This window comes from Myiozetetes cayanensis, unplaced genomic scaffold, assembly GCF_022539395.1.
Source record: "Myiozetetes cayanensis isolate MyiCay16 unplaced genomic scaffold, myiCay2020 scf26, whole genome shotgun sequence".
In the NCBI taxonomy this organism is placed as follows: Eukaryota; Metazoa; Chordata; class Aves; order Passeriformes; family Tyrannidae; genus Myiozetetes; species Myiozetetes cayanensis.
In genome coordinates this window covers 4,968,535-4,991,892 of record NW_026087477.1, presented here as the reverse complement: position 1 = coordinate 4,991,892, position 23,358 = coordinate 4,968,535, and the positions used below count along the sequence as shown (strand labels likewise).

Sequence of the window (23,358 nt, the reverse complement as noted above, 5' to 3'; positions counted from 1 at the left end):
GCAATGCCAGGTGAAGGCAGAGTTACCAACAGCATTTCTTTTCTCAGATGGGAACTCTATAATGTGCACTTTTAAATGATATCTTGCCTTAAATCACCCAAATCATCGTGTGCCTTTATAAAATCACTCCATCCTGTGCCCACAGGAGTGCAGAGATGCTGCTTTAATTCTGATTTTTGGGTAGTACCTCCATCATCTACTCACTGTCTGTGAAGTATTTTGCCCTGAGCTGTTCAGCTCTTACAGTAAAAAATCCAAATATCCAGGATTTCCCCCCTAAGAATCCAAGAGAAGTGGTTTTTTTTTATTGTTGTGGTTTTAAAATTTTTTTTAATTATTATTTATTTATTCAGAGCTGCTCCCAAGCTGTTCTTAAATTGAATTTCTCTGTTTCACACCTGAGAAGGGGGTTGGTTTGTAGCCTAAACCCTCCTTTTGTCTCACCCCAGCTGTGTCCGTTGGGCTAAAAAAAAAAAATAAAATAAAATAAAGAGGTTTATTTTTCTCTACAAAGCTGTTTTCTGCTCCTCAACCACGAGGCCAAGGCCCAGTGCTTTGATCATGAATAAACATGGACTGCAAATTAGAAAATTATTGACTGCCACAGGTCAAGATTCTGGAGGTCTTGCAGTGAAGATACAGAAGGCAAGAAAAGAAATTGGGTTTGAGGGAGAACCTGGTAAATTTGTGGGTGGGAATTGAGCAAATTTTCCAGCCTTAATTCTGAGTGATTCCACTTATTATTTATGGTCAGTGTTAACAGACAGTTGGTTGTTGGCAGACACACCGCTTGTAATTCCACTTTCACCCCCATTTCCAAGGTAAAATGGTAATTCCAGAGGAATTTGGAGCTTGGATTCTTGAATTGGAGTGAGCCACGACTGCCAGGGAAGTCGGATTTCCAACCGCTTCCCAGGCATTTGCTGGGCAAAATTGACCTAAAATTCCCTCCCTGCTCAACATTTTTATGCCCTTTATTGCTTTTCTCTCCCATCCCTGAGCTAGGAAGGTGTCTGGCTTAGAGAAACCAGATTTCAGGGATTATTTTGCCACGTTTGGAGGGGAAAAATAAAAAAAACCCAAACCAGGAGGCTCCAAAGTTGTGTCCAGGTTCTGAGGGGACACCAGCTCTGGTCACCTCTGCTCCAGTTCTTTGTGCTGGAGACCTGCTAATCCAAATATTTTTGGAACATGCCATCCTCAGGAGTGAAGTTTGAGTTCTGCCCAGCTGGCTTTGCCAAGGGGGACACGGTTCAGGAGTGCAGGTGGGGTTTTTATCCTTGGAAATAAAGATGAGTATGGGGGATAAACAATGGATTTGAAGTGCAGGGAGCAGACAGGGATTGTGGTGGGGTCTGGGGAATTCCAGAGCACTGCCCCACTGCCTCCACAAGGAATTATAACCCTCTGTTTGTCCTGAAAACAGGAGGGATGAAGGACAGGAGGCACATTTGTGGTTTTTCAACCTCACAGCTGCAAATCTCATCCCTGTCAAGTGCAAAAAGCTCGTTTTTCCCTCGGGGTAAAATCTCCTTTTTAAACCTTTATTTTTATTTTCCCTCCCTCAGTGCTCCTGTGGCTGTTCCTGCCTTTCCCTGAGTTTGATTTTAAGCACCTTGAGGTGGTTTTGCTCTCCCCCCTTGTCCCCTGCTCATGCCCCCAAACATCCTGGGAGGTGGCATTCACCCCACATAGCTCAAATTCCCAGATTCCTGGCTGGCCTCAGCCCTGCTGTTCCCTTTGGAGGTGCCCTGTGCCTGCCTGTATTTGGAGCTCACGTTCCAGCTGCCTCCTGGCTCCTTCCCTCCCAGCAAACCCCACCGGTGACACAGACGGTGACACTTCCACTCCCCAGCGACCCCAAACTTCCCCCAACCCGTAAAAATACAATTTATGCAAATGGCAGATGTTCATAAACACCTTTTTTTTGCCCTGTTTTTGAGTGAGTTTCGTGTTGGGCCTCTGAAACTTCCTTTTTTTTTTGGGTGGGGGGGGTTTGTTTATCCCCCAGCCACGTTTATCTGCCTGACACTTCCCTCATACAAATGCCATTCACCACCGGGCTTGAATCAAAGACAGGGAATGTTCCCTCTCTCCACGTTTATTTTTAGAATACTAATGTTTACTAAAAGTGAACGTGAAATCTTCTTTGTTTAAAAAAAAAGGAGCTAAATTTAGCAGGAGGCAGTTTAAGAATCGTGGAGCCATCGGGGCATTATTTCCCTGCGGATGGTTTGGTTTCTGGGTGCCCACTGACCTTTCTGCTGCAAGATGTGACTCATTTCTTCTGCAGCTTTTAATTCCCACTTTAAATCCCTCACTAATCATAAGACATTGGGGATGGGACCAAGGTTAGGCCAAGGTTCCTCCTGCCAGGAACCTGCAGGGGGGAGATGTCAGAGGCGAGGAATGAGGGTCATTTTCACTCAGGAATGTTGAAATTTGGGGTTATTTGTTCTTTCCAGAGTGTTGGGTGGCTCCTTCTCCGAGGTTTGGGGAGGTTCCTGAATCCCCTCTGGAGGAAGGTGGGTTTTTATTGGAAGGAAAAATGGGAGAACATCAAGGGAGCAGCACTTTGTGAACCTCCAGCAGCTCCCTGTTAGGAAAATTCGGGTTGTGGAATGAGAAAGTTAATTAGTGGAATGTTGGGCTGTCCCATGCAGGAGTTGAACTGGATGATGATCCCCGTGGGTTCCTTCCAGCTCAGGATGCTCCAGGATTCCATGAAAAGCCCACATGAAGGGAATCAAAGGAGCAGATTAATCTGAAGTGAGAAGGAAGGGAAAAGTGGAGCCCCAGGGCAGGCAGCTCGTTAGTGAGGAGTTCCAATCAGAGGTGGAGGAATCCTTCTCAGTTCCCAAAATATCAGATTATACAGGTGTTTCACTCCCCACACTGCTCTTCCCAAACTTTCCTCACTCCAGCCCTTTGGAGCTGCTGGCTGTGACACTCCAAGAAAGGACCTTCCTTCGAGTCCAGTGGAATTTTGTGTCATGGGAGACAAAAATGGGTAAAATATGCAAGAAATGCCCTATTTGGGATCCGTGGGGTGCCAGGTAATCATTGCAGCAATTCCAGGGATAAATCTTGAAAAGGATGCCAGACATTTCCAGTGTCACTGGACGGCTGGAATGTGTTTGGGGATGTTTTGACATGAAATTAGCCCCCATCTGGGTGGTGCTATAAATTAAAGTAGCGAGGAATTCAAAAGCATTTTTAAAGAGTAACAGAATCCCCATTTTTTAATCTCTCTGGTTTATATTCCAGGAGTGGAAATGTCTAATTTTACTCCTCAGTTTTGGCCAGTGTGGATTGCAGTGATGGATGAGAGGAGGGAGCAGGAAAACTTGTGGATTGTTTGGAAAATGAAGGAGGAGAAGGAACAAGACAAGAGAGAAGCACTGAAGCTTTTCCCAGCAAACACACTGGGAAGGAGCTGGATTTTTGGGGTTGGGATCTCTCCAAATTTGGAGTTTAGGACAGGGTTCATGGTGGTAGAACTGGCAATCATTAACCTCGACTTGTTTACCTGCAGCTCCAGGTACTAAAAACAACCTGAACACAACAATTCAGGGAACTGAAACGTTTTGGCATTTCAGGAATGAAAACAAGGTCGAAATGGGTTGATGTGGGGCCAGAACCACCTGGGATTTCTCTTTCCTTGCCATTCCAGGTACAAAATCCTGCTCTTTACCCCTCAAATTTGGGCATTATTCTGTCTAAACACCGAGTTTTCTGGGGTGGCCTGAAAATCCACAACCCACCTCACGTGAATTTTAGCTTTTTTCATCCACTGATTTTAAGCTCAAGATCTCATTTTTAGGTTGGTGAAAACAAAGTGGGGTAGATCTCACCCTTCATGTGGAGTTTAATTGTTTAGAAGTGGGGGGAAATAATTGCCTGGAGCCGGGAATTTTGGCTTCTATTTGTGAGGGAGATGCCTGGGAATATTCTGGGCCATAATTAGCCCATTCTTCTTAAATATTCAACTTCATTCAGCAGCCTCAGTCATTGCAGAGGGAAGAACATGCACGTGGGAGAAGAGATTCCCACTTGGGTGACAGTTTTAATTCACAACTCGTGTGACAGAAGGGGTTCCAGTAGTGAGGAGGTGGAAAACACGGATTTGTCACTCCAAGTGCAAAACTGAGGTCGAAATGGGAAGGGATTTTTCTGGTTTGGAGATTAAAAAAAAAAATAACCAAACAACAACCCAGGCTTTTAAAAACTATTTTTACCTCCCCAGGGTGATAATTTTTTGTTGGTTTTTTTTTCCTGCCTTAAAATTCGAGCTGGTGAGGAAGCAAATGTGAGATCCATAAAGGCAGCAGGAAATTTTGGGTGGGTTTCAGGCACCTAATTCAAAGAAAATGAGTCGTGAAGATTCCACGTGTGGCTGGTGGGGGGGTTTTATAAACTTGGAATGGAAAAATATCTGGAAAATTAACCTGACACTCTGCTGATCTTAATCCCAGGTGCCACCAGCCTGGCTAAAAGGAATATAAATACACCTGGATCTCTTGGAGAGGAGTGAGGTGAGTGCCCAACTCACCCTGAAAGGCCTTCCCTGGTTCCCAGGATGAGCCTTCTTGGCTTTTAAAGTCTGATGAATGTAAAGAAGAATATAAATTTCAATATTAAAATAATTAAATAGAAATAATAATTTAATAGAAATAATTAACATAAAAATTAACAAGGGTTTACTGGGATTTGTTTGAGTTTTTTTCCTAAATGGCTTTGAGTTGTTTTTTTGTGGGTGTTTGGTGTTATAATTTAATGATGATTCTGATTTAATTCCCAGCCGTGTTCTTAACCGGATTATAAAAACAGATGTAAAAATAAAATGGGATTAAAAAAACTCGAGTAGAGTTGATGGCAACCCAAGGAAAGCGATTTTTCCATGACTCTTTCCTAAAGCTGAAGGAATCTGGGAAAGATCATCCTCCAGAATAGAAGTCATTTTCCTAAAAAAAAAAAAAACAAACCCACCAAAACACTTTGATGATGTTAATTTTGCAGGGTCAGAATTTCCAGGGGACGACTTTGACTGCCTCTCTTCAAGGGAACAGCATCCAAACGAAAAATTTCCATCATATTTTCCACATGGAGACAAAGTCTAAATAAAAGCTACTGACAATGGAAAAAAAAAAAAGAAAAAAAAATAAAAGAGAGGGGGATGCAGTTTTTGCTGAAGGATTAGTCTCATTTTAATTGAATATCCACAGATTTTTATGGAATAATACAAAGCAAAAACCTGAATACATATTGAACAGAGATCTAGGTCTGCTACCACCAACCACCTAATTACAAACACTGTAGAAAAATGACATTTCACACGGTTTTTTGTCGTTTGTTTGTTTGTTTTTTACAGGTTGGTTTGGGTTGAAAGGAAAAAAAAAACAAACTAAAGTGTAACAAAAAAAAAAACCCTGAAATTGTGGTTTCTTGTCACGGTGAGTTGGAAAATTCACTTTACCAGGAACATGCTGTATTTCTGCCTGCCAGGAAATAAGGAAATACAAAAGAGAAAACATGTGCTTTTGTGTTTAGAGCCATTTTTCTGTCCTCTTTTCACCCTCCTGGCAGCTTGTTGTCACCAGCCTTTCCCTCCCTCACTCCTGTGGTTTTTTTAATCCCTAGAGCTTCCAAAAAAAAAAAAAAAAGAAGATTTGTTGCCATTCAAACCTTTCCCACCAGGGGGTCTCTCATTCCAGGAGTTTGCAAATTGTCTTAAAAAAGAAAATTTAGGTGGAAAAAAAACTGCCACGAGGGAAGCCTCGAAATACCCACTCACATTTCCGAGGTATTGTGCAGGAAAACTTGGAGCAGGTCCAGCTGGAATATACAGGAATATTCCTGGGCCTTCCTCGTGATCTGGGATGAAACTTGGTGGACAGGCCCAAAATCCTGGAGGATTCTCCATAAAAAAAAAAACAAAACCAATAAAAAGAAACCACCAAAAAAAACCCCAAGAGTTGTTCGAGCTGTCTGGATCTGAGAGGGGGCCTTGGGGACAAATCCTGTGGCAACCTCGAGGAGATGGGAAGGGCATTCCCGGCCTGGAATCAACTGCACAGGAAGAGATTTGATTTGATTTGATTTGATTTGATTTGATATGATTTGATTTGATTCGATTTGATTTGACGTTCAGGTTGTGGGAGATGAAATCCAACCCTTCAATGACACCACGAGGAGGACAGCCCAGCTTTTGGTGAGGGTAAAACAACTCCTCCAGCAGCTGAAATGTGACTTTCCATGGAAAAAAAACTCCTCAGGAAGGCGGAATCCGAGAGCAGAAAGTGTTTTTCACACGATATGAAGTCCAAATGTTGATCCTCCAGAGGTGGTTTTATGAGGCAGGAACAAGGCTGGTGGGTCCAGCAGTGTTGATAAAGTTGATTTAATTATCAATTTTATGTTTTTAAATATATATATATATACACACACACAAAGCTGTGATGGAAATGCAGCAAAAATTCAGGTTTAGCCACACCCAGCTGATTTTTGTCACTTTGTGTTTGGGAAGAGGGACAATGACAACTTTGTGGGTTTCTATCTGGGAATTTGTAGCTTTTTTTTTAGGCAAGCAACACCTAAAATCAGTGTGTGAAAGAAGTGAATTATTTTTTAAATTTGTTTTTACATTTAGCTCTGATTTATCCTTTATGGACTGCAGGTTCTTCTCTAAGTCGAAGAGACACATTAACATCATCCATCCATCCATCCATCCATCCATCCATCCATCCATCCATCAATCCATCCATCCAGGAACATAAATCTTTATACACTCATAAAATCCTGTTAAAAATGAAAATACAGTGCATGCCACTCCCTCAGAAAGTGCACTTCTTGGGAAAAAAAATTGGCTCAAAGAACTTCTAAATTGACTTTTGTGGATTGAAAGAACTGACTGAGGTGGGATCTGGGGGTGAAATTGGTGATCTGGCCTTTTCCACGGCTGAAATTCCCTTTTCCTGAAGGAACTACTCGGAAAAAAATATGAAGTTTCATGTTCACATCCTGCTAATCTCATTTTTCCTGACAGTGGAGGCAGAGTGTCTTTGGAAGGAGAGAAAACAACCCAAAAAATCACATTGCTGAGGATCCAGGGCCTTGAAATCCTTTGTCAATAATAATAAATAATAATAATAATAATAAATAAATTTATAATGATATTTCTAGAAAGCTGTGGAGCTCGATGCTTGGTTGGTGCTCGTTATTAACATGCCAGTGAGATGGAATGGGGAGGGTTTTTTCCATCTTCACCCAGCCTGGGTGGATGTTGTGGGTGTTCTGCTTTTCATGCAAAGGTCTGGGCAGCAGATACATCCACGACTGAAGTGCAGGAGAACAGGTCTCAAAGGAGAACTAACCTTGAGAAGGGAATATTTGGTGCTTCTTTGTAGCATCCAGGGAAATAAAGATCTCACCCAGGGTGGTTTTACTCACTAAAAGGGAAAAAAAAGAGCAGCTTTGTGTATCCAGGGGGAGCCGTCCCTGCCTTGAGGGAAATCTTGCTTGGCCAGAATTCTCCTGGAAATCTTCTTGAAGTGGTGCAACAGGCAGGTCATTCTCCATCTGCAGGTGTCTGGGAGGGGTTTTACCTGATCCCAGAGTCCCAGAATGGGATTTTGGGTTGGGTTGGAAGGGACTTAAAGCTCATCCAGTGCCACCCCCTGCCATGGGCAGGGACACCTCCCACTATCCCAGGCTGCTCCAAGCTGGCTTTGGACACTTCCAGGGATGGGGACGTAACCTGGGTCTGCTGAAGTAACTTCCAAATGATTTTGACTGGATGGTTGTTCCTTAATTTGCTTTTCCCCTCCTTTGCTCCAGAGGATCCTCACGAGCCGCAGATCCAAATTCCCAGAGTCGATGTCGACGCCTTCACCTCTCGGCTCCGGACACTCAGCCCAGTCCCGTGCCCTGCATCGTCCAGGGAAGGGGGGATATTCCAGGCAGGAATGCTGATGGATGAGGGCCCTCAGGAGAGGAAACTTCCAATGTTTTAGCAGCTTTTCTCCGCAGTGGGAGGTGTCTGACAGCGAGTGATTGTCCAGTGTGGTGACAACAAAGGCAAGGAGAACGTTCCTGTCCGTAAGGCCCCTCCTGAACCCAGAGCTTTTGGGGCTGCTCACAGGAAGGTTCTGTGGAGGCTGCCACGCCAGGGGAAGCTCCTTCAGAGCTCCCAGAGTGCCTTACACACCTGAATGGAACAAATCAGGGAAAAAAAAAACCCAACAACAACAACAATAACAACAGTGTGGCATTTACAGAACTGAGGGGCTGGCAACGACTTCACCGAGACAGCCAAGGCTGGAGCTGGTGCCGAGCCCGGTGGGCACTTGGTATTTCCAGGCAGGAACACACACTGGCTATAAAAAGGAGGGCAAAGCTCTTCTCATTGCCTGTCTTAGTTATTCCCTGGGCTCTCCCTGGGATGCTCATGGAGGAACCTGGGGGTGCAGATTAAAGCAAAACATCTCCACGCTGGCCAGCAGCGAGTTAAGGTGGGTTTATAATTTAAACAACAAAATAAATCTCTTTCTGGGCTGGGGGACTAATGGATTGGAGGATGCTCTTTAACTTACTACAAGGTGTGTATTTGCACTGTGTCACAGCTCTCCACAGACCATTCCAGAAACACCCTGGAACCTGTCCTGAAAAGTGCTTTTCTTGGCCTGCTTTGTTTTGTGGGGTGGTTTTTTTGGTTGGTTGGTTGTTGTTCTTCTTCTTCTTCTTTTTTTTTTTTCTTTTTTAAGGTAAAATGTTTCCAAAAAGGTTAAAGAGCTTTGCATCTTGGAGACAGAGGAGGCAGGCTCTGGGATCTTACAGGACTTGGAATAAGATGGTGACAAGGTCTTGTCCCAAAAGGTCATTGCCGTGGGTGGCTGCCAGGCTGTGTCCTTCCACTCCATCCATCCACCTCCTGCTTCCATTCAGGACATGCTGGGAAGGAACAGAGAGACAGGAGTTATTTTTAGGCAGCGAATTGAGGTAAAAAATTTTTTTTATTATTCCCACCGTGTCAAAAAAATGGGGGTAAATGTGGGTGTCATCATGTACTGGGGACAAACATCATGCAGTCTGGGGCTTGAAGGGGCAGAGGGACCTGTTGGGTGCCCGGGAGTGGCATCAGGGAGAAGGATCCTGGGTCTAACCCAGGCTGGGCTTTCTTGTTCGTGGAGTGCAAACACCACAAGATCTGGCAGGGACACAAACAAAGGGGGAGGTCCAGCTCAAACCTGGTTTCTTGGTCCTCTCCTGGAGGCACAGGCCTGCTGGGAAGAGAACCAGCACAACAGTGAGTGAATCTCCACCACAAAACCAGTGCCCCCTCTCTTTGCCCTCAGCTCCTCTTATTTCTCAGAACAACTCAGGCAACTGTGACCAAAACTCCTTTTTCTTTGGGAAAACAGCACAAAATATTCCCTGTTCCCCCTCAGGAGAGGAAGACAGGACGAAAAGAGAGGCTGCATGGCTCTGAAGCAGAGCCAAAACCAGGCCAGATTCTCCTGGTGGAGGATTTTGGCACTGCCTTCCCAACCCCTCTAGAATTCTCTTTCCCATCTCAAGTTACAGCCCCGGCTGCGGTCCCTGTGCCCACAGGGAAACGTGTCCAGCAGCAGGATCTGACCCTCTGCATTGCACCAGCCTGCAAATGCTCCCCCTGAATGTCAGCAGAGCATTCCCAGGGGATCTGGCTCAGCTCTGGGATCACTCCCTGCACGGGGCAGGGTCAGGAATCTGCTCCTGGAGGGGAAAATCGGGAACACCACAGCAGTGGTGGCACACACGGAGCTGTCTGGGACAGGAGGGGCTTTATCAGCTCCTGAACACTTTGGGAATGTCCTGGTGGATCCAGCCGTCTCCTGGGGGTGTTCCCAATCCATGGGGCTGTGTTCCCACCCCCAGGCACGGTTTGAGCTGTGAGTGAGGGATAAATCAATCAGAGTCCTTACCTTTCCCTCTCAGCCATGTCTTGTTTCTCCTCTGCCCTGTAAACACAAATCACATTTGGGATCATCACCCTGAGGTGAGCAGTGGGAAGGAGGGGAGAATCCAGGGCCCTTCTAGGGTGATGGATGGACCTTGGAGAGGGGTCCAAGTCCCTGGGACCCCCAGCCCTGGTGGCCCTCGTGTTCCTGGAGGGAGGCAGCTCCAGGAGCTGGGCTGGACAACTCACTTAATCCTCCCCAGCTGGCATCTCCCACTCGGGCACCAGCACCAGGAGGTGTTTTAGCACCTATGCTGACCCAGTGGGTCTCTCCTCTCTCCTTCCCTGCCTCTTGCTTTCCCTGGAGTCATCCCTGGTCAGGGCCAGCCCTCCCAGCAGCACTTCTGACCCAAAGCACTGGACTTTGAGCAGGTCTAGACAATGAAACCAAACCAACTGCACACTGAAGTCCCTCTTCATGCCACTCCAGCAGGGTGAAGTGGCTTTTGAAACAAGCACAAGAGCTCACTTCAGGGTCAGTTTGCTGCCCAAATGGGGATAATGTGCCTGTTTTACACAAAGAGTGGTGTCTGATGACCTTTGGGAGCACAGACAGAGCGTGAGGAGGATGTGTGGGGTTCAGAGGTTCTGTGGATAAACAGCCTTTTAATCTATGGATAAATAACAAGCTTTTAATCAAGTTTCTCCCTCCTCCAGCTCTTATTTAGTTATAGAAAATCAGTGCAGGATCTGGGGGTGGGAGGAACGGGGAATTTACTGGTTATAACACAAACAGTGATGGGAGAAAGCAACAACATCCCAAGGAAATGAACCCCCCCCCAAAAAAAAAAAATTAATTTTACCTTTCTTTTCTGGCCTTGATCCTCTCTTCTTCGAATCTGCAAGAAAGAGGGAACATCCTTTAAACAGAGATTGTTCACTCTCAGTAAAATTCTGTGTTTGCTCCGAAGGTGACGGGAGCTCTGTGCTGGCACAGGGTGAGGCTCTTCCTCGGCCCTGGCACGAGTTAGACGAGGTTTGCCCCGGGCTCTGCGCTGCCAGCCCGTGGATTTGGACTCAGCACAAGGTGGGATGTCTGTCCTGCACCTCCCCAGGGCCCCCCCCAGCACTCACTGTAGGACGCAGTCTGGGATCTGCACGTGCTCCATGGGGATGAGCTGCTCCAGCTCCTCCAGGGTGTGCACGTACTGGATCTTATTGATGAACTTCACACTGGCAGGGAGAGAGAGAAACAGTGCACCAGGAGGCCTTGGATTGATCCATAGGAAGCCAAGAGCTTTCCTGATGGAAACTCCTCATCTCTGTGCCCACCTCCCCGTGACGCTGCTGGGGGACTGAAAGCTGGGGTGAGACACCACGTTACTGCTCCTCCCAATATCTGCAGGAGGCAAAAAGGACCACCATTCCCACACTTCCCAGTAAATCATCACGCCCTACCCACTGGGACAAAGCCTGCTCTGGATCCAGACCACCCCAAGGTCTCCTAAAACCACCTCAGGAGTCGTCCCTGGACGTATCAGAGAGAAGAAGGACAAGGGACAAACAGCCTCACCTTGGTTGCTCCTGGCCTAAAGATGAGCTTAAAATCTGATTTGTGAGATTAAACCCAGGGGAACATCACGAAGCTGTGTCAGGGGGGATTTAGGTTGGATCTCAGGGAAGGGTGGTTGGCACTGAACAGGCTCCCCAGGGCAGTGGGAACAGCACCAAGGCTGCCAGAGCTCCGGGAGTGGGATTGTTGGGGTGTCTGTGCAGGGCCAGGAGCTGGACTGATGATCCTTGTGGGACCCTCCCAGCTCAGGATATCCCAGAATTCCGTGATTCCAAACCCAGCCAAGCCTGGGAACGTCCTGCTCACCTGATGAAGGGTCTGGATATCGCCAGCACCGTCCGGATGAACCACGACGGGTGCACAATGATCAGGGCTTTGAGGTTTTTACGGAGCCTGGGGAAGAGCCAAGGCACAGGAGTCAAATCCAAAGGGCATTTCCTAAACTCTCCATGCCCTTTAGGAAGCCCAGCCCTGCCCAGAGGCTGCAGGACACTGCTCTGCTCTGGGGCTGTGCCAACCTGAGCTCTGCCAGGGTGCTGGTGAGGAAGGAGGGGGCAGAGGCCATGAGGAGAGCCTGGAGTTAAATCAGAAATCTGGGATAGAGGAAGGAATTACAGACTCTGGGGAGTGGGAAGGGAGGAGGGTTGGCTGGGAGTGCTGTGAGGAAGCAGAGGAAGAGATGTGGGGGTGGGGAGGCCCTGGCACAGGTTGCCCAGAGAAGCTGTGGCTGCCCCATCCCTGGGAGTGTCCAGGGTTAGTGGGAGGTGTCCCTGCCCACGGAGGGGGTGGCACCAGATGAACTTTATGATCCTTCCAACCCAAACCACTCCAGGATTCCATGTGGGGAGAGGCCTTGGGAAGAAGGAAGAGGCCACACCAGCAGGGTTCTGACCTTCTGTCGATCATCTGGTAGCATTTCTTCAGCCAGCCCAGGCCTGGCATCCTCCGCCGGGGCGTCGCTCCGTTCAGGTACACGATCATGTAATCCTCGGCCACCAGCAGCTCCAGGCTGCTGATCACGTATCTGGTGGGTGAGCAGAAGGGACAAGAGACTGAGAAAACACCTCGGGGCTTTCCTCAGGTACCTGTGTTTCACCCTGAAAGCGCCTCCAAGGCTCCTTCTTTGCGGGCCTCGGAACAGGTTTGGGTTCTCCTGGCACCTCTGCGGGGTGCCCGGGGATGTGTTAGTGCAGTTCAGGCACTCATGGACACCCCAGCTCTGCTCTCTCCCAGCTGCTGAGCATCCCACACACGCTCCAGCCTGGATGGGAGTCCATCCCTGGCATCATTAACCCGGAATGTTTGAATGCTTTGACTCATTGGACTCAGAGCCGGGGCCAGCGACGCTCACCCCAGTCTGCAGCTGCACCCTGGGCATGTCTGGCCTGGATTCAGACTATTCCCAGCTGATGTTCCTGATGCAGTGAGTACAGGGAAACTGTGGAGATGCTTCCCTCACCCTCCTCTCCCTCCCAGCCACTCACAGGAAGAGGTTTTCCATGATGTAGTGGTAATCAGCCAGGTTGCTGTCGGGGAGGTAACAGGCAGCAAAGACAATGATGGCATTGAGACCTTCTCCGTAGTACCCTGGGAAAGAAAAACACGGGATGTTTTCCAGAGAAAGTTGTAAGAGCTGAGGAGAAACAGCAGCAAAGTTGTGTTGTCAGATTTGAGCCTGTGGGGGGGAAGGTTTGTGTCTCTGTCTCACTCCAGGAGAGCTTTGTCCCTCTTTGGACCTCCTTCCCGAGGAGGTTTCCTCCTGGTTTGGGCTGTGACCCGTGTGTTTGGGGTTCAGGGAAGGAATTTGGGGGTGTCAGAGCTGGGTTGCTCCTTGGCTTTGCTTGGATTTTGGAAAAAGCACTGACTGTGGATGTGTCAACCTTTGCTGTCCCTCTGGAGCAGCTCAAGCACCGAGCTGGAGGAGTTCAAACCCCCCAGGCCCTTCATCAGTGCCCACACCAGGCCTGAGGGTTGGGAACAGTCCCTGTATCTGTTAATTCAAACACCATTGCAGTGATTACATTTTCAGACCCCTTTTTAGTGCAGTTTGGGTGCTTTTTGCTCCTTGCCCTGTAACTTCACAAAACAAACAGCAAACAGGAACAAACCAGTCCTGGAATCCTCGACAGAGACCTCACCTCCATGTGTCACCACTCTCATGTAGGGTTTGATCATCTGGAGGTCGATCCTGTGCTCCTGCTCCCCGATGATGACGGTCCTCCAGAGCCGCCCGTTGGTGGCACTGCCATCCTCCGTGCCCCCGTCCCCAAACAGGTCTGCACTGTCCCCAGGCATGTTCTTGGCCGTGGCTACGGGGGTGTCATCTGGAAAAGGGACAGATGTGCCTTTAATCTAATGCAGGAAGAGGCTTTGGAGAGAAGAACCCCAGGGATGCTCGGATCGTGTCCCGCCTGCAGCTTCGATCTGTGCGAGTTTATGGTGCTAAACAATCCTGCTTTATTGCCAAAATGTTATACAAATAAGCTTAAAACCTCCCTTTGCTTATCAGTCCTCAGCTGCTGCTGGTGAACTGTGTCAGAAGTCATTACAATGAGGCTAAAAAAACACCCCAACCCCTGCAAAACTCCCACAGAACCAGCCCTTTTACCTTCCCATTCCAGTTCGTTCCCATTCCCCAGGAATTCCAGGGAATCTGTCTCGTCAGGTGTTTCGATATCATCCACATTAATATCCAGGTCATCTGGAGTGTCCAGGAAGTCATCAGAGAGGATGGAGCCTTCACTCTGATCCAGGGAAATGTTGATTTCGGGTGCAACGAGTGTCTTCCTCTTCCGATGGGCCCCGTTAAAGTTTAAAGTATTGGGGGGAGCTGGAGTTGAAAGGAAAACAACTGACAGGTTATCCTGCTCCTGTGTCCTTCCTGCTGCCTCGTGGACATCCCAGTTTACAGGCTGGGTGGTGGATGAGGGACTGGGAGCCCGTGGGAGCAGCTGGATAGAAGTGCCCACACTTTGTGAGCTCCCGATTTCCTCCCCCAGCTTCTCGGGGAAGATGAGGGTATTCAAATCTCTGCTGGTTTCTTCCCCCCCACCTCTTCCCCTCCAGGAATTTTTTTGTGGCTAATCCAAGGGAAGTGGTTTTCTCCCTCCCTGCAAGCTGCCATTCCCCTTTGGGTTGTGGAGAGGGCAGGTGGTACTTACAGGACGTGTTCTCGTCTTCCGTAGGGCTTCCCAGTGACTCCATCCCTGTCTCTTCTGGGAGAGGTCTGCAGGAGATGGAGGGAAAACACAGGAGAGAGCAGGTGATGTTTAGGAAAAAGTCAGAGACAGAGGAGAGAATGGGGACACCAGAAAAAGGCACACAACCCCACTTGTGCTCTGCCCTTTCCCTTTTCCCAGTAAACTCAGACTGGAGGGATTCCCTCAGGGAATTTGCCCAGCAGCTGTGCTTTCCTCCTGGAGCGCTGTGCAAACCCCAGTAACCTCCAAACTACCCCTGTATTTCCACCCCCATCCAGCCAAGAGGCTGGAAAATCCAGCCATGGACATGGGAGCAAACCCTGACCCCAGCAGAGCCTGCTAAACATCCTCATCCTCCATATTATCCCTATTTTTAATCTGCAGGAATTCTGAGGATCCCAGCCCAGCAAAACCTTCTCCAAAGGCCTTCCACAACCCCCTCTGCTGGGAAGCAGCTGCTCCTTGGAGGTGGCTTTGCTTGGAGGCAGCTGATGCTCAAGGCAAGGACCAAACCCTGAGGGTGACCCCAAAATTGTCACCTCCACCCTCACCTCAGCCCCCATTTGGTGCTTCCCAACCCCTGGCTGAGGTTGGGCAAAGGCATCCATGGATGTAAAGGTCGATTTTCCTGGACAGATGCACTTCCCAGATGCTTTTCTCCTTAATTTGAGCTGGGATTCATGCCTGTCCCTGGCATGAGCTGGGTTTGACACTCCTGGACCAAACCCCACCAACAATAAATTCACGTTGTCAAATCTCATTTCTGGAAGCTCCCCCTCTTCAGGGGAAGGGCTCATGCCTCCAGCTGTAAAATCCTGGTGCTGGGACAGCCCTGGGATGGAACAGGGGGAGAATCCAGGAGTTTTAAGGATGAGGATGGGCCTGTGAGGAGGCTGGTCCTGCACACACAGAGGGAGAGGATGGAGACAGGACACGGCCCAGCTCTGCCCTGTAAACACTCCTCTTGCTGCTGCCACGGCACCAGAGCCACCAGCCAAATTAAACCCTATAAATATGTAGATTAAGGGCTAATCCTCTGCTCCCTGGTTATTGCATATTTATGAGAGCTGAGGAGCTGATCCCGGGCACGTGCTCCTTGTGCAGCGCCCGAATCCCGGCGGCTGCCACGATATTCCCGAGCGCTCAGGGAGACCCCTCGGCCCCCTCCGGCTCCTCCTCCCCCCTTCTCCTTTTGTCACCACCGAGGCCTGGCTGGTTGTTTATCCGCTGGGAGCCGGCGCCTGGCACGATTTGGTGACACAGCATCCCAGTGGGAAGCGGAGGGAAAGGAGTGGGGGCAGCTCTTGCCGAGGACGTGCTGCTCCCTCATCCCGGCATTCATCCCGTCAGGACAGCGATTCCAAAGCCAGAGGGGGGAAGAAAAAAACCTTCCTTACCTTCCCAAAGGCTGCTCCGATCGCTACCTCCCCGTGCCAATCCTCCTTCCCGAAAGCGCTCAGCCCCGGATCCCGAGATCTCCGGAGCGCAGCGGTTTTATCCTAAGGGTTGGGTGCCACCATTTTGCTCCCTGCCGGTCCCTGCTTCCCTCTCCCAGCCCTTTCTCCACGGGCACGAGTGGGTCCCCGCTCCGTGCCGGAGGGAACGCGCCGGGATCGGCGGGATGCGGGATGCAGTGAGCATGCTCCCCATCCCAGCCTACGGCATCATCGTCCCCGCGCTCCAGCCGACACACAACGTCTGGAATAAACCTTCCCGGAGCAGCAGGAGGGAGGATCCTTCTCCTCCCCGCTCCCTCAGGGCCGCCACATCCCCCACCTGCCGCGCAGGAGCTGCTCCTGCAGGCTCAGCTTTCCGGGCAGGAGGAGGGATGGGAATGTCGCCTCGTGTCCTCGGTGAGCGGCCTGAATCCCGTTTTTTCCCAGCCCAGATCCTTGTCTAGGATGTGGCTTTCCTTTTTTTTTTTTCCCGTGGCTAGATTGGCTAATCCCAGGCAGGCAAAAATAGCTCTGCAGCAAATCAGCTGCTGGAGAGCTGCTGTCCCACATGCAGCAGCTTCTGCCCTATTATTTCGCCGCTTCCAGGGGGGGAAGAGCGGCTGGAAAATGGTAATTTATTTATTTTTATTCCAGCTGGAACCCAGCTGGCCCTTCCCTCATTTGCCAAGGGGCTGTTCAGGCTCTGTCTCACTTGCATCATTCCCGATTTAATCCCAGTGCAGCAGCCTGGGGAGCGTGTTCCCAGGGCTCCAGCCTTGGCCCTGTCCCTGACCTGCTGCCCAGACCCCTTTGCCTCTTCCCAGGACTCATACCTGATGACACCTGTGTTTGGTGCTGAGGGCTCTGCAGGAGAAATGCCTCTGGCAGGCCTGGCTGGCTGTGGGAAGTTTGTTGCTGGCATGGGAAGGGCGGGACAGAGCTCTGAGGGGATGGCTGGGTTGGTGCCGGCGTGTCCAGGAGCAACACCAGCTTTATCCCAGATTTCCTAGGAAGCTTTGGGTCAATGTTTTCCTTTCTGTGCCTCACTTTCTATACTTTTCTGAGCAACCTGGGCTAGTGGAAGTTGTCCCTGGCCCACAGCAGGGAGTGGAATGAGATGAGCTTTACCGCCCCTTCCAACCCAAACCATTCCATAATTCCTACCTAAACCTCCATTTCCTTTCTATACCTCTCTCTCTCTCCACTCCATTAAAACCCTGGCAGCACAGCACTCCAGGGGAGCCCGAGGCTGGCAAAGATCCATCAGCCCAAAGCTCTGCTCTCCGAGGGAAATCAAACCCATCCTGCAAAGCCAAGGGCTTGGCTGAGCCCACCCTGGGGGCCAGCGGAAGGACAAGCCGTGTCCTGTGGGCTGGAAGACAGAGGGGCTCAGAAGGAGGATGCAGCTGGAGCTGGGATGAACAGAGCCAGGCTCATCCAAGTGCTGGGATGAACAGAGCCAGGCTCATCCAAGTGCTGGGATGAACAGAGCCAGGCTCATCCAAGTGCTGGGAAGAACAGGAGCCCCTTTCTTGGTGGGCGGGGGCTGGACGTGCCCGCGGCACACACGGCACAGTGTCTGGGAATACTGGGGCTCTGTGGGGCTGCCGGGGGGTTTGGATGCAGCTGGAGCAGGGTGGGACAGACCTGGAAGCCCCTCGGGGCTGCAGGAAGGGCTGGGAATGGCTCTGTGTGCCCAGAGGGATTTAGAGCTGCATCCCGGGATAGCTGGGGTTGGAAGGGACCTCTGGAGATCACCCAGTCCAGCATCCCTCCCCAGGCAGGGTCACCGAGGCAGGTGACATTCCAGGTGGGTTTGGAATATCTCCACTCCCTCCCTGTGCAGACTCCCCTGCCCCTGGATTTGGGGGGACAAGGCTGGGAATGGGGGCAGGTGCTCCCTCAGGGAGTTCGGAGCACACCAAGCTCACAGGGAGGTTTCCTGGCACCTCTGCACAGGCAGTGCAGGGGCTGTGAGGGTGGAAGGTGCCACTCTGGCACCTCCTGTCACCCACACATCATTTCCCACAAGGCTGGCACCCATTCGGATCCCCTGAATCCCAGTGACTCCGCTTTCCATGGCAAATTCCTGGCAAAGCAGCATTTCCCTGTCTGGGGAGACACTGCCTGATTCAGAGGCTAGGAAGGAGTCCATCCCTCCATCCCTCCATCCCTCCATCCATCCATCCATCCCTCCATCCATCCATCCATCCATCCATCCATCCATCCCTACATGATTAACCTCCCTTTTCTCCACACCCCTCCTTGCCAAGGTTCCCAAAAGCATCCCAAAACTCTTCCAAGCACTGAAGAGCAGCTCCCAATATTCCATTCTCTGCCCAAATCCCCCCACTGGACTTCCCACTCCTGCTGCCTCTGGAGCCCAGGGAAGGACTCACCACCCTCCATACCCTGAGGGTTTTTCTCACAGGAAGAAATAAAACTCTCCCTGTTTTTTTTTTTTTTTTTTGGTTTCTCCCAAGGGAACCAACCTGGGGAAATCCTCGTCCTGCCATTCTTCCTTCACATCCACGTTCTCCATCCGCAGCGTGGCCTCCGTGGTTCCCATGGTGCTCAGGGAAGGGCTGGAGGCAGCAGATCCCTCAGGGAAGGGCTCAGGCTGGAATGGGAAGGCACAGAGGTTGGCATGGAGCGTCCTGACCCAGGAGCAGGTACTCTGGTACCACACTCCCTGGAGGAGCTGCTTGTTTGGGGGAAAAAGGAGCAAAACGTGGGATGTGGTGGCTAAAATGCACATTTTGGACCAGGAAGGGGAGGGGAGGTTGGCCCTGGGTCAAAGCAATGGGTGTATCTTTGCTCTGTTTGGATCCCAGCTGGTGTCCCTGTGGATCAGCACTGATATCCACACCTTTTTACCTTGTGGCTTCCCTTTCAATCCCAATCTCAGTATAAACCCCTCTGAGGGTGTTCATATTCCCTGCTGAGGGAAATGTGGTTGAGAGGGGACAGCAGAGTGGGTTCCCCCCAGGCTGCTCTCAGCCTGCTTTGGAAGCAGATTCCATGTTGCTGGTGTGGATGGAAGTTACTGCTCTGGCTCTGCAGGGAAATTCCTGACACTGCTGCCCGCTCTGTGCTCCATCCCTGCGTGTCCCTGTCCCAAAGAGACGTGGAGGAGGAGGAGGAAGCTTCACAGGGATGCTGAGTGTCCTTCCCCACCCCTGAGGGATCCCCATCACTGCCTGGCTCCCAGATAAACCAACCCAGACTCCAAAAAACCGGAGCAGCTCAACCAGAGGCAGGGTGAGGGTGTGTTCCCGGTCTGGGACTTCTCCTGCACTGGCAGGAATAAGCTGAGCTCCAGGAATCCTGGTTTTCACCCACACTGACACCCCAGGGGCACGAGGGGCCCTTAAACCACATATGCATATTTTTTTTATTGCCTTCACCAGGAGGTTTCTGCTCCCAGACAGCAAAAATCAGATGTTTGTACCTAATTCCTCGGGCTTGCACCTGCAGCTCCCAAAAAAAAGTCTGGCTTGGGACTCAGGACCAGTCCCAGCAGGACCAGCACTGGTTGTGGGGAGCAGACACACCATTCCCAGCTGGATCCTGCCCAGAGGGAACAAGGTCAGGCCTGATCTCCTACAGAACATCCTCAGGTGGAATCAGCTCCTGGGCTGGGCACGAGCATCATCCCACCCACTGCAGGACAGTTGGGAATGTTCCTCCTGGCTCAGCCTTTGAATTGTTCCAGGCACTGGCTGGATAGGAACACATTCCTGTTGGGATAAGGGATGCAGGGTGATTCCCTGGGTGTTGATGGGGCTGCTCTGTCCGTGCCCCAGTGCAGGGAGATCATCACCCAGCACAGTCTGCCCATCGCTCTGAGGCTCTTCCAGAGCTTTTCCTGCTTCCCTTGGAGCCTGGTGATGATGTGGGGGAGAGAAATCTCTGTGAATTTGCTTTAAAGGAACGAGGCCCCAGCAAATCCAGCATCCCTCTGTATTCCAGGCACTGGAATCAGCAAAAAGAGCCTGGCTGTCAGCATTGCAGGGCTCGGCATCTCCCAGAATCCATCCTGGATTCTGCCCCCCAGCCCACACCCGGCTCAGGGGATGCCTGGCACGGTCCCACCTCTTCCCCGGGTTTTTATTTCCCTGAAATGCAGACCAAATAGACCCTTCGGAGCTCAGGGAAAGAGATCCCCACCTTCCCCCTCCCTCCCCGTCAGCTGCTTTCTGCCAACCCTGGAGGCATCATGGAGGGAGGAAGGAAAGCGAAGGTGGCGATGCAAAGCCCGGCAAGGAGGAGCAGGAGGATTTTCCCGGTGTCCCAGCTCTGCCGTACTCACCGCTGCCGGTGCTCAGCGACGAACAAAAGCCGATCCCGCCCGGATCCCGCCTCGGCATTCCTCCCGATGGGAGACCGCTCAGCAGGTCCAGCCCCTGGAGCCGGATGCAGATGGAATGTGGGGATGCATCCAGGTCGGCTTTTCGCACGGCATCCGTCGCTTTGCGATTCGGTTGGGAAAAGAGGGAGGGATGGATGGATGGATGGATGGATGGATGGATGGATGGATGGAGGGCAGTTATTTGTGTTCTTCCATGGCTGCTGCTTCCTCCGCCGCCTCCCTCCCTGCCCTCCCCTCCCCTCCAAGGTATTTTATTCCGATTTTCCGCCCGCAGCTGGCTAAGCCTCGGCTGCCCTAAGGCAGCTAATTCCCAGCTTTTGTGTGTGTGAGGATGGCGCTGGGGACAGGGAGGGGGGTCTGGAGGAGAAGGGGGTGGGGACACGGAGCCGAAAGGACCCCCCTGCCGGTGCCAGCGCTCCTCCAATGGGCTGCGAGGCACCAAATCTGTCCCCGCACTCTTCCTCCGGATGGATCCGGATGGATGTGGATGCCAGGGGGCTGAGCACACCCTCTCCCTGCAGCCTTCAGTGGGAGACAGGGATGCCCGTCATCCTGCTGCTGGGGATGGGAGGTGGGAGGGATTTTAGTGCAGCGCCTCATTCCCCGAGGAAGTAAAAGGTGGGATGCGGGATCGAACTGCGGGTCCAGCCTGCAGGGCTGATTTGTCCCCAAACCTCAGGCAGCGGGCCGGGTTCTGGACAGACAGACATGACAGAAGGTCCTGCTCGTGCCGGGAGGGTGAATCCCTGATCCCGGGATGTCCATCCAGTCCCCGAGCCCTGCCGGTTCCTTTGCAAATCGAAAGGTGGCTGAAGACACCGTGATTTTTTTTATCCCCTGCTGCATTCCCGACAGGAAGGGGGAGCCAGGTGGGATTCGGGCTCTAGGACAGGACAAGAGGGAACAGCCTCAGGATGCACCAGGAGAGGTTCAGGTTGGATATCAGGGAAGATTTTTTTCACTGCAAGGGTTTCCTTCGGTAATGCACACCAGGAGAACATCCCAGGGACACCAACTGGGAGAGCTGGGGGGGTTCACCTGGAGAAGGGAAGGCTCCAGGGAGACCTCAGAGCCCCTTCCAGGGCCTAAAGGGGCTCCAGGAGAGCTGGAGAGGGACTTGAGACAAGGGATGGAGGGACAGGACACAGGGAATGGCTTCCCACTGCCAGAGGGCAGGGTTGGATGGGATATTGGGAAGGAATTGAGGGTGGGGAGGCCCTGGCACAGATTGCCCAGAGAAGCTGTGGCTGCTCCATCCCTGGAAGTGCCCAAGGCCAGGCTGGAGCAACCTGGGCTGGTGGAAGGTGTCCCAGTGGGACTGGATGAGCTTTAAGGTCCCTTCCCACCCAAACCACCCTGGGATTCTCTGTTAGAATCTGACAGAAGATCCATGGGGACAGTAAATACCTGGAAGTCTGCACCACTTGATGGCTCCAAAGTTATTTGTCCAAGTCTTCAGGGTCATTTCTGCTGAATATTTCGCCTTTTACCTTCATTTTTCCACGAAAAACGTTCTTTTCTTGTCTCCCAGAGCAGCCCAAGGCTGACAGCTCATGGCAGTGCACGTATGGAATGTGAATGCCATCTACTGGCTGCTGTCCCGGGCCTCGGAGCAGGTGTTCCCTGTCCAAACTCCATCCATCTGATCCCGGAGGAATTTCATTGAGCACGCAGTGAGAGAGCCCAGCTCTGCTTGCCAGGGAAAACGGCTTTGTTGGGATTCTGTTTTCCTTTGGGATGCACACAGCGAGCCCTGCGTCCGGCTGACTTCCCAGCACTGGGAATTCCTCTGGGAATTCTGTGCTGAGCCCAACTCCTGCCCCTCTGGAGGAGGCAATACCCAGGATCAGGTCCTTCCTGGTGCTGGGGGGGTTTCCCAAGCAGTTTTCTCACTCCCTCTCCCACTCCACGTGCTCCCTCAGCTGGAATAACACCTTTCCTCTTACCTGACACTGTGTTTTTCCCACTCAATGAGCCAAAAACTCCCAGGAGGGGGAGGATGGGACCCTTTTGGAAAGCCATGTGAGCATCCTGCTTTTCTTTCCTTGGATTTGGGGCTCGTTTTTAGGCTCTGGGACATTCCACAACCCCGCCAAAATTATATTCCTACCTGTGTAAACCCGGGATGGGAATCGCTGGCTTGTCCAGCGGTGCCGGTGGGTTTGTCATTCCAGCGAATCCAGCGAATCCAGCTGTTCCTCGCGGCAGCTCCAGCTTGGAGAGCTGTGGGGCCGTGACGGGCGATGCGCGGCGCGGGCTCCAGAGGGCCCCGCGCACCAGGAGATGGAGGGAGGAGGGAGATTCCCTGCGGATTTCTCCAAGGGCAAAGCAGAAACGGTAAATTCAACCCCTCCAGCCTTAAAGACAGGCTGAGATGTTCTGGTTTTTTGGTTGATTTTTTTTTCCAAAAGCAGGTGTTACAGGATCAAGGAATGGGAGGGATCTTAAAGCAACCCTTAAATAAAGAATAAAAATAAAAATAAAAATAAAAATAAAAATAAAATAAAAATAAAACATACAATTTCCCTTCTGTTTAAAGGGAATTTCCCTATCTGAGCTGGTGCCCTTCCCTCTTAACCACTTCCTGGGCACCACTGGGAAGAGTCTGGCTCTGATCACTGAAAGCTGAAATTAAGATGAAACCATTTGTTTGTAGGGAAAATAAAAGTTATTTTGGTGCCTTTGAAATTATTTACAACTTGAACAAAAAAAAAAGCCAAACAAAAAAAAACCCAAACCAAAAATAATAATTAAAAAAAGGGAGTATTTTTGGGCTGAAAAGCTGCAGGCTTTGTTTGGAGATATGCTTGAAATTAAATTTTATTACACTGTGGTGTTCC

At 50.8% G+C, this 23,358-nt stretch overlaps 1 protein-coding gene and 1 long non-coding RNA gene across 4 annotated transcripts; one reads left to right on the top strand and one right to left on the bottom strand.

Moving 5' to 3' along the window:
* The first annotated feature begins 3,142 nt into the window (after positions 1-3,142).
* On the top strand, positions 3,143-5,135 carry LOC126643004 (uncharacterized). Its single transcript, XR_007629652.1, has 3 exons — positions 3,143-3,673; positions 4,476-4,535; positions 5,020-5,135. It is a non-coding gene; the product is annotated as an uncharacterized LOC126643004 (long non-coding RNA).
* Positions 5,136-5,182: 47 nt separating this feature from the next.
* ATCAY (ATCAY kinesin light chain interacting caytaxin) lies at positions 5,183-20,880 on the bottom strand. 3 transcript variants are annotated; one of them, XM_050321105.1, is made up of 13 exons: positions 20,459-20,880; positions 18,639-18,766; positions 14,672-14,736; positions 14,119-14,340; positions 13,649-13,834; positions 12,995-13,097; positions 12,403-12,534; positions 11,817-11,903; positions 11,072-11,170; positions 10,801-10,836; positions 9,963-9,998; positions 9,246-9,278; positions 5,183-8,949 (listed from the first exon to the last, which is right to left on the bottom strand). In XM_050321105.1, the coding sequence occupies exons 2-13, from the start codon at positions 18,713-18,715 to the stop codon at positions 8,940-8,942; spliced, it is 1,086 nt and encodes a 361-aa protein (XP_050177062.1). In that variant the 5' UTR covers positions 18,716-18,766; positions 20,459-20,880; the 3' UTR covers positions 5,183-8,939. The 3 variants fall into 3 exon arrangements, with proteins under 3 accessions (XP_050177062.1, XP_050177061.1, XP_050177063.1); XM_050321104.1 differs by having other exon boundaries at positions 9,246-9,281; positions 20,459-20,879; XM_050321106.1 differs by lacking the exons at positions 18,639-18,766; positions 20,459-20,880 and adding an exon at positions 16,108-16,609 and having other exon boundaries at positions 9,246-9,281.
* Between the last annotated feature and the right edge of the window lie 2,478 nt (positions 20,881-23,358).

What these genes read in the sequence shown, in the direction of transcription:
- ATCAY (XM_050321104.1), bottom strand. Translation starts at nt 18,715, where the DNA reads ATGGGAACCACGGAGGCCACGCTGCGGATGGAGAACGTGGATGTGAAG. An exon ending in ATATCCAGACCCTTCATCAG is followed by an intron (nt 11,171 to 11,816) that starts GTGAGCAGGACG and finishes TCTCCCTGCCAG; the next exon opens with TGTGAAGTTCATCAATAAGA. An exon ending in ATCCCAGACTGCGTCCTACA is followed by an intron (nt 10,837 to 11,071) that starts GTGAGTGCTGGG and finishes TCTTTCTTGCAG; the next exon opens with ATTCGAAGAAGAGAGGATCA.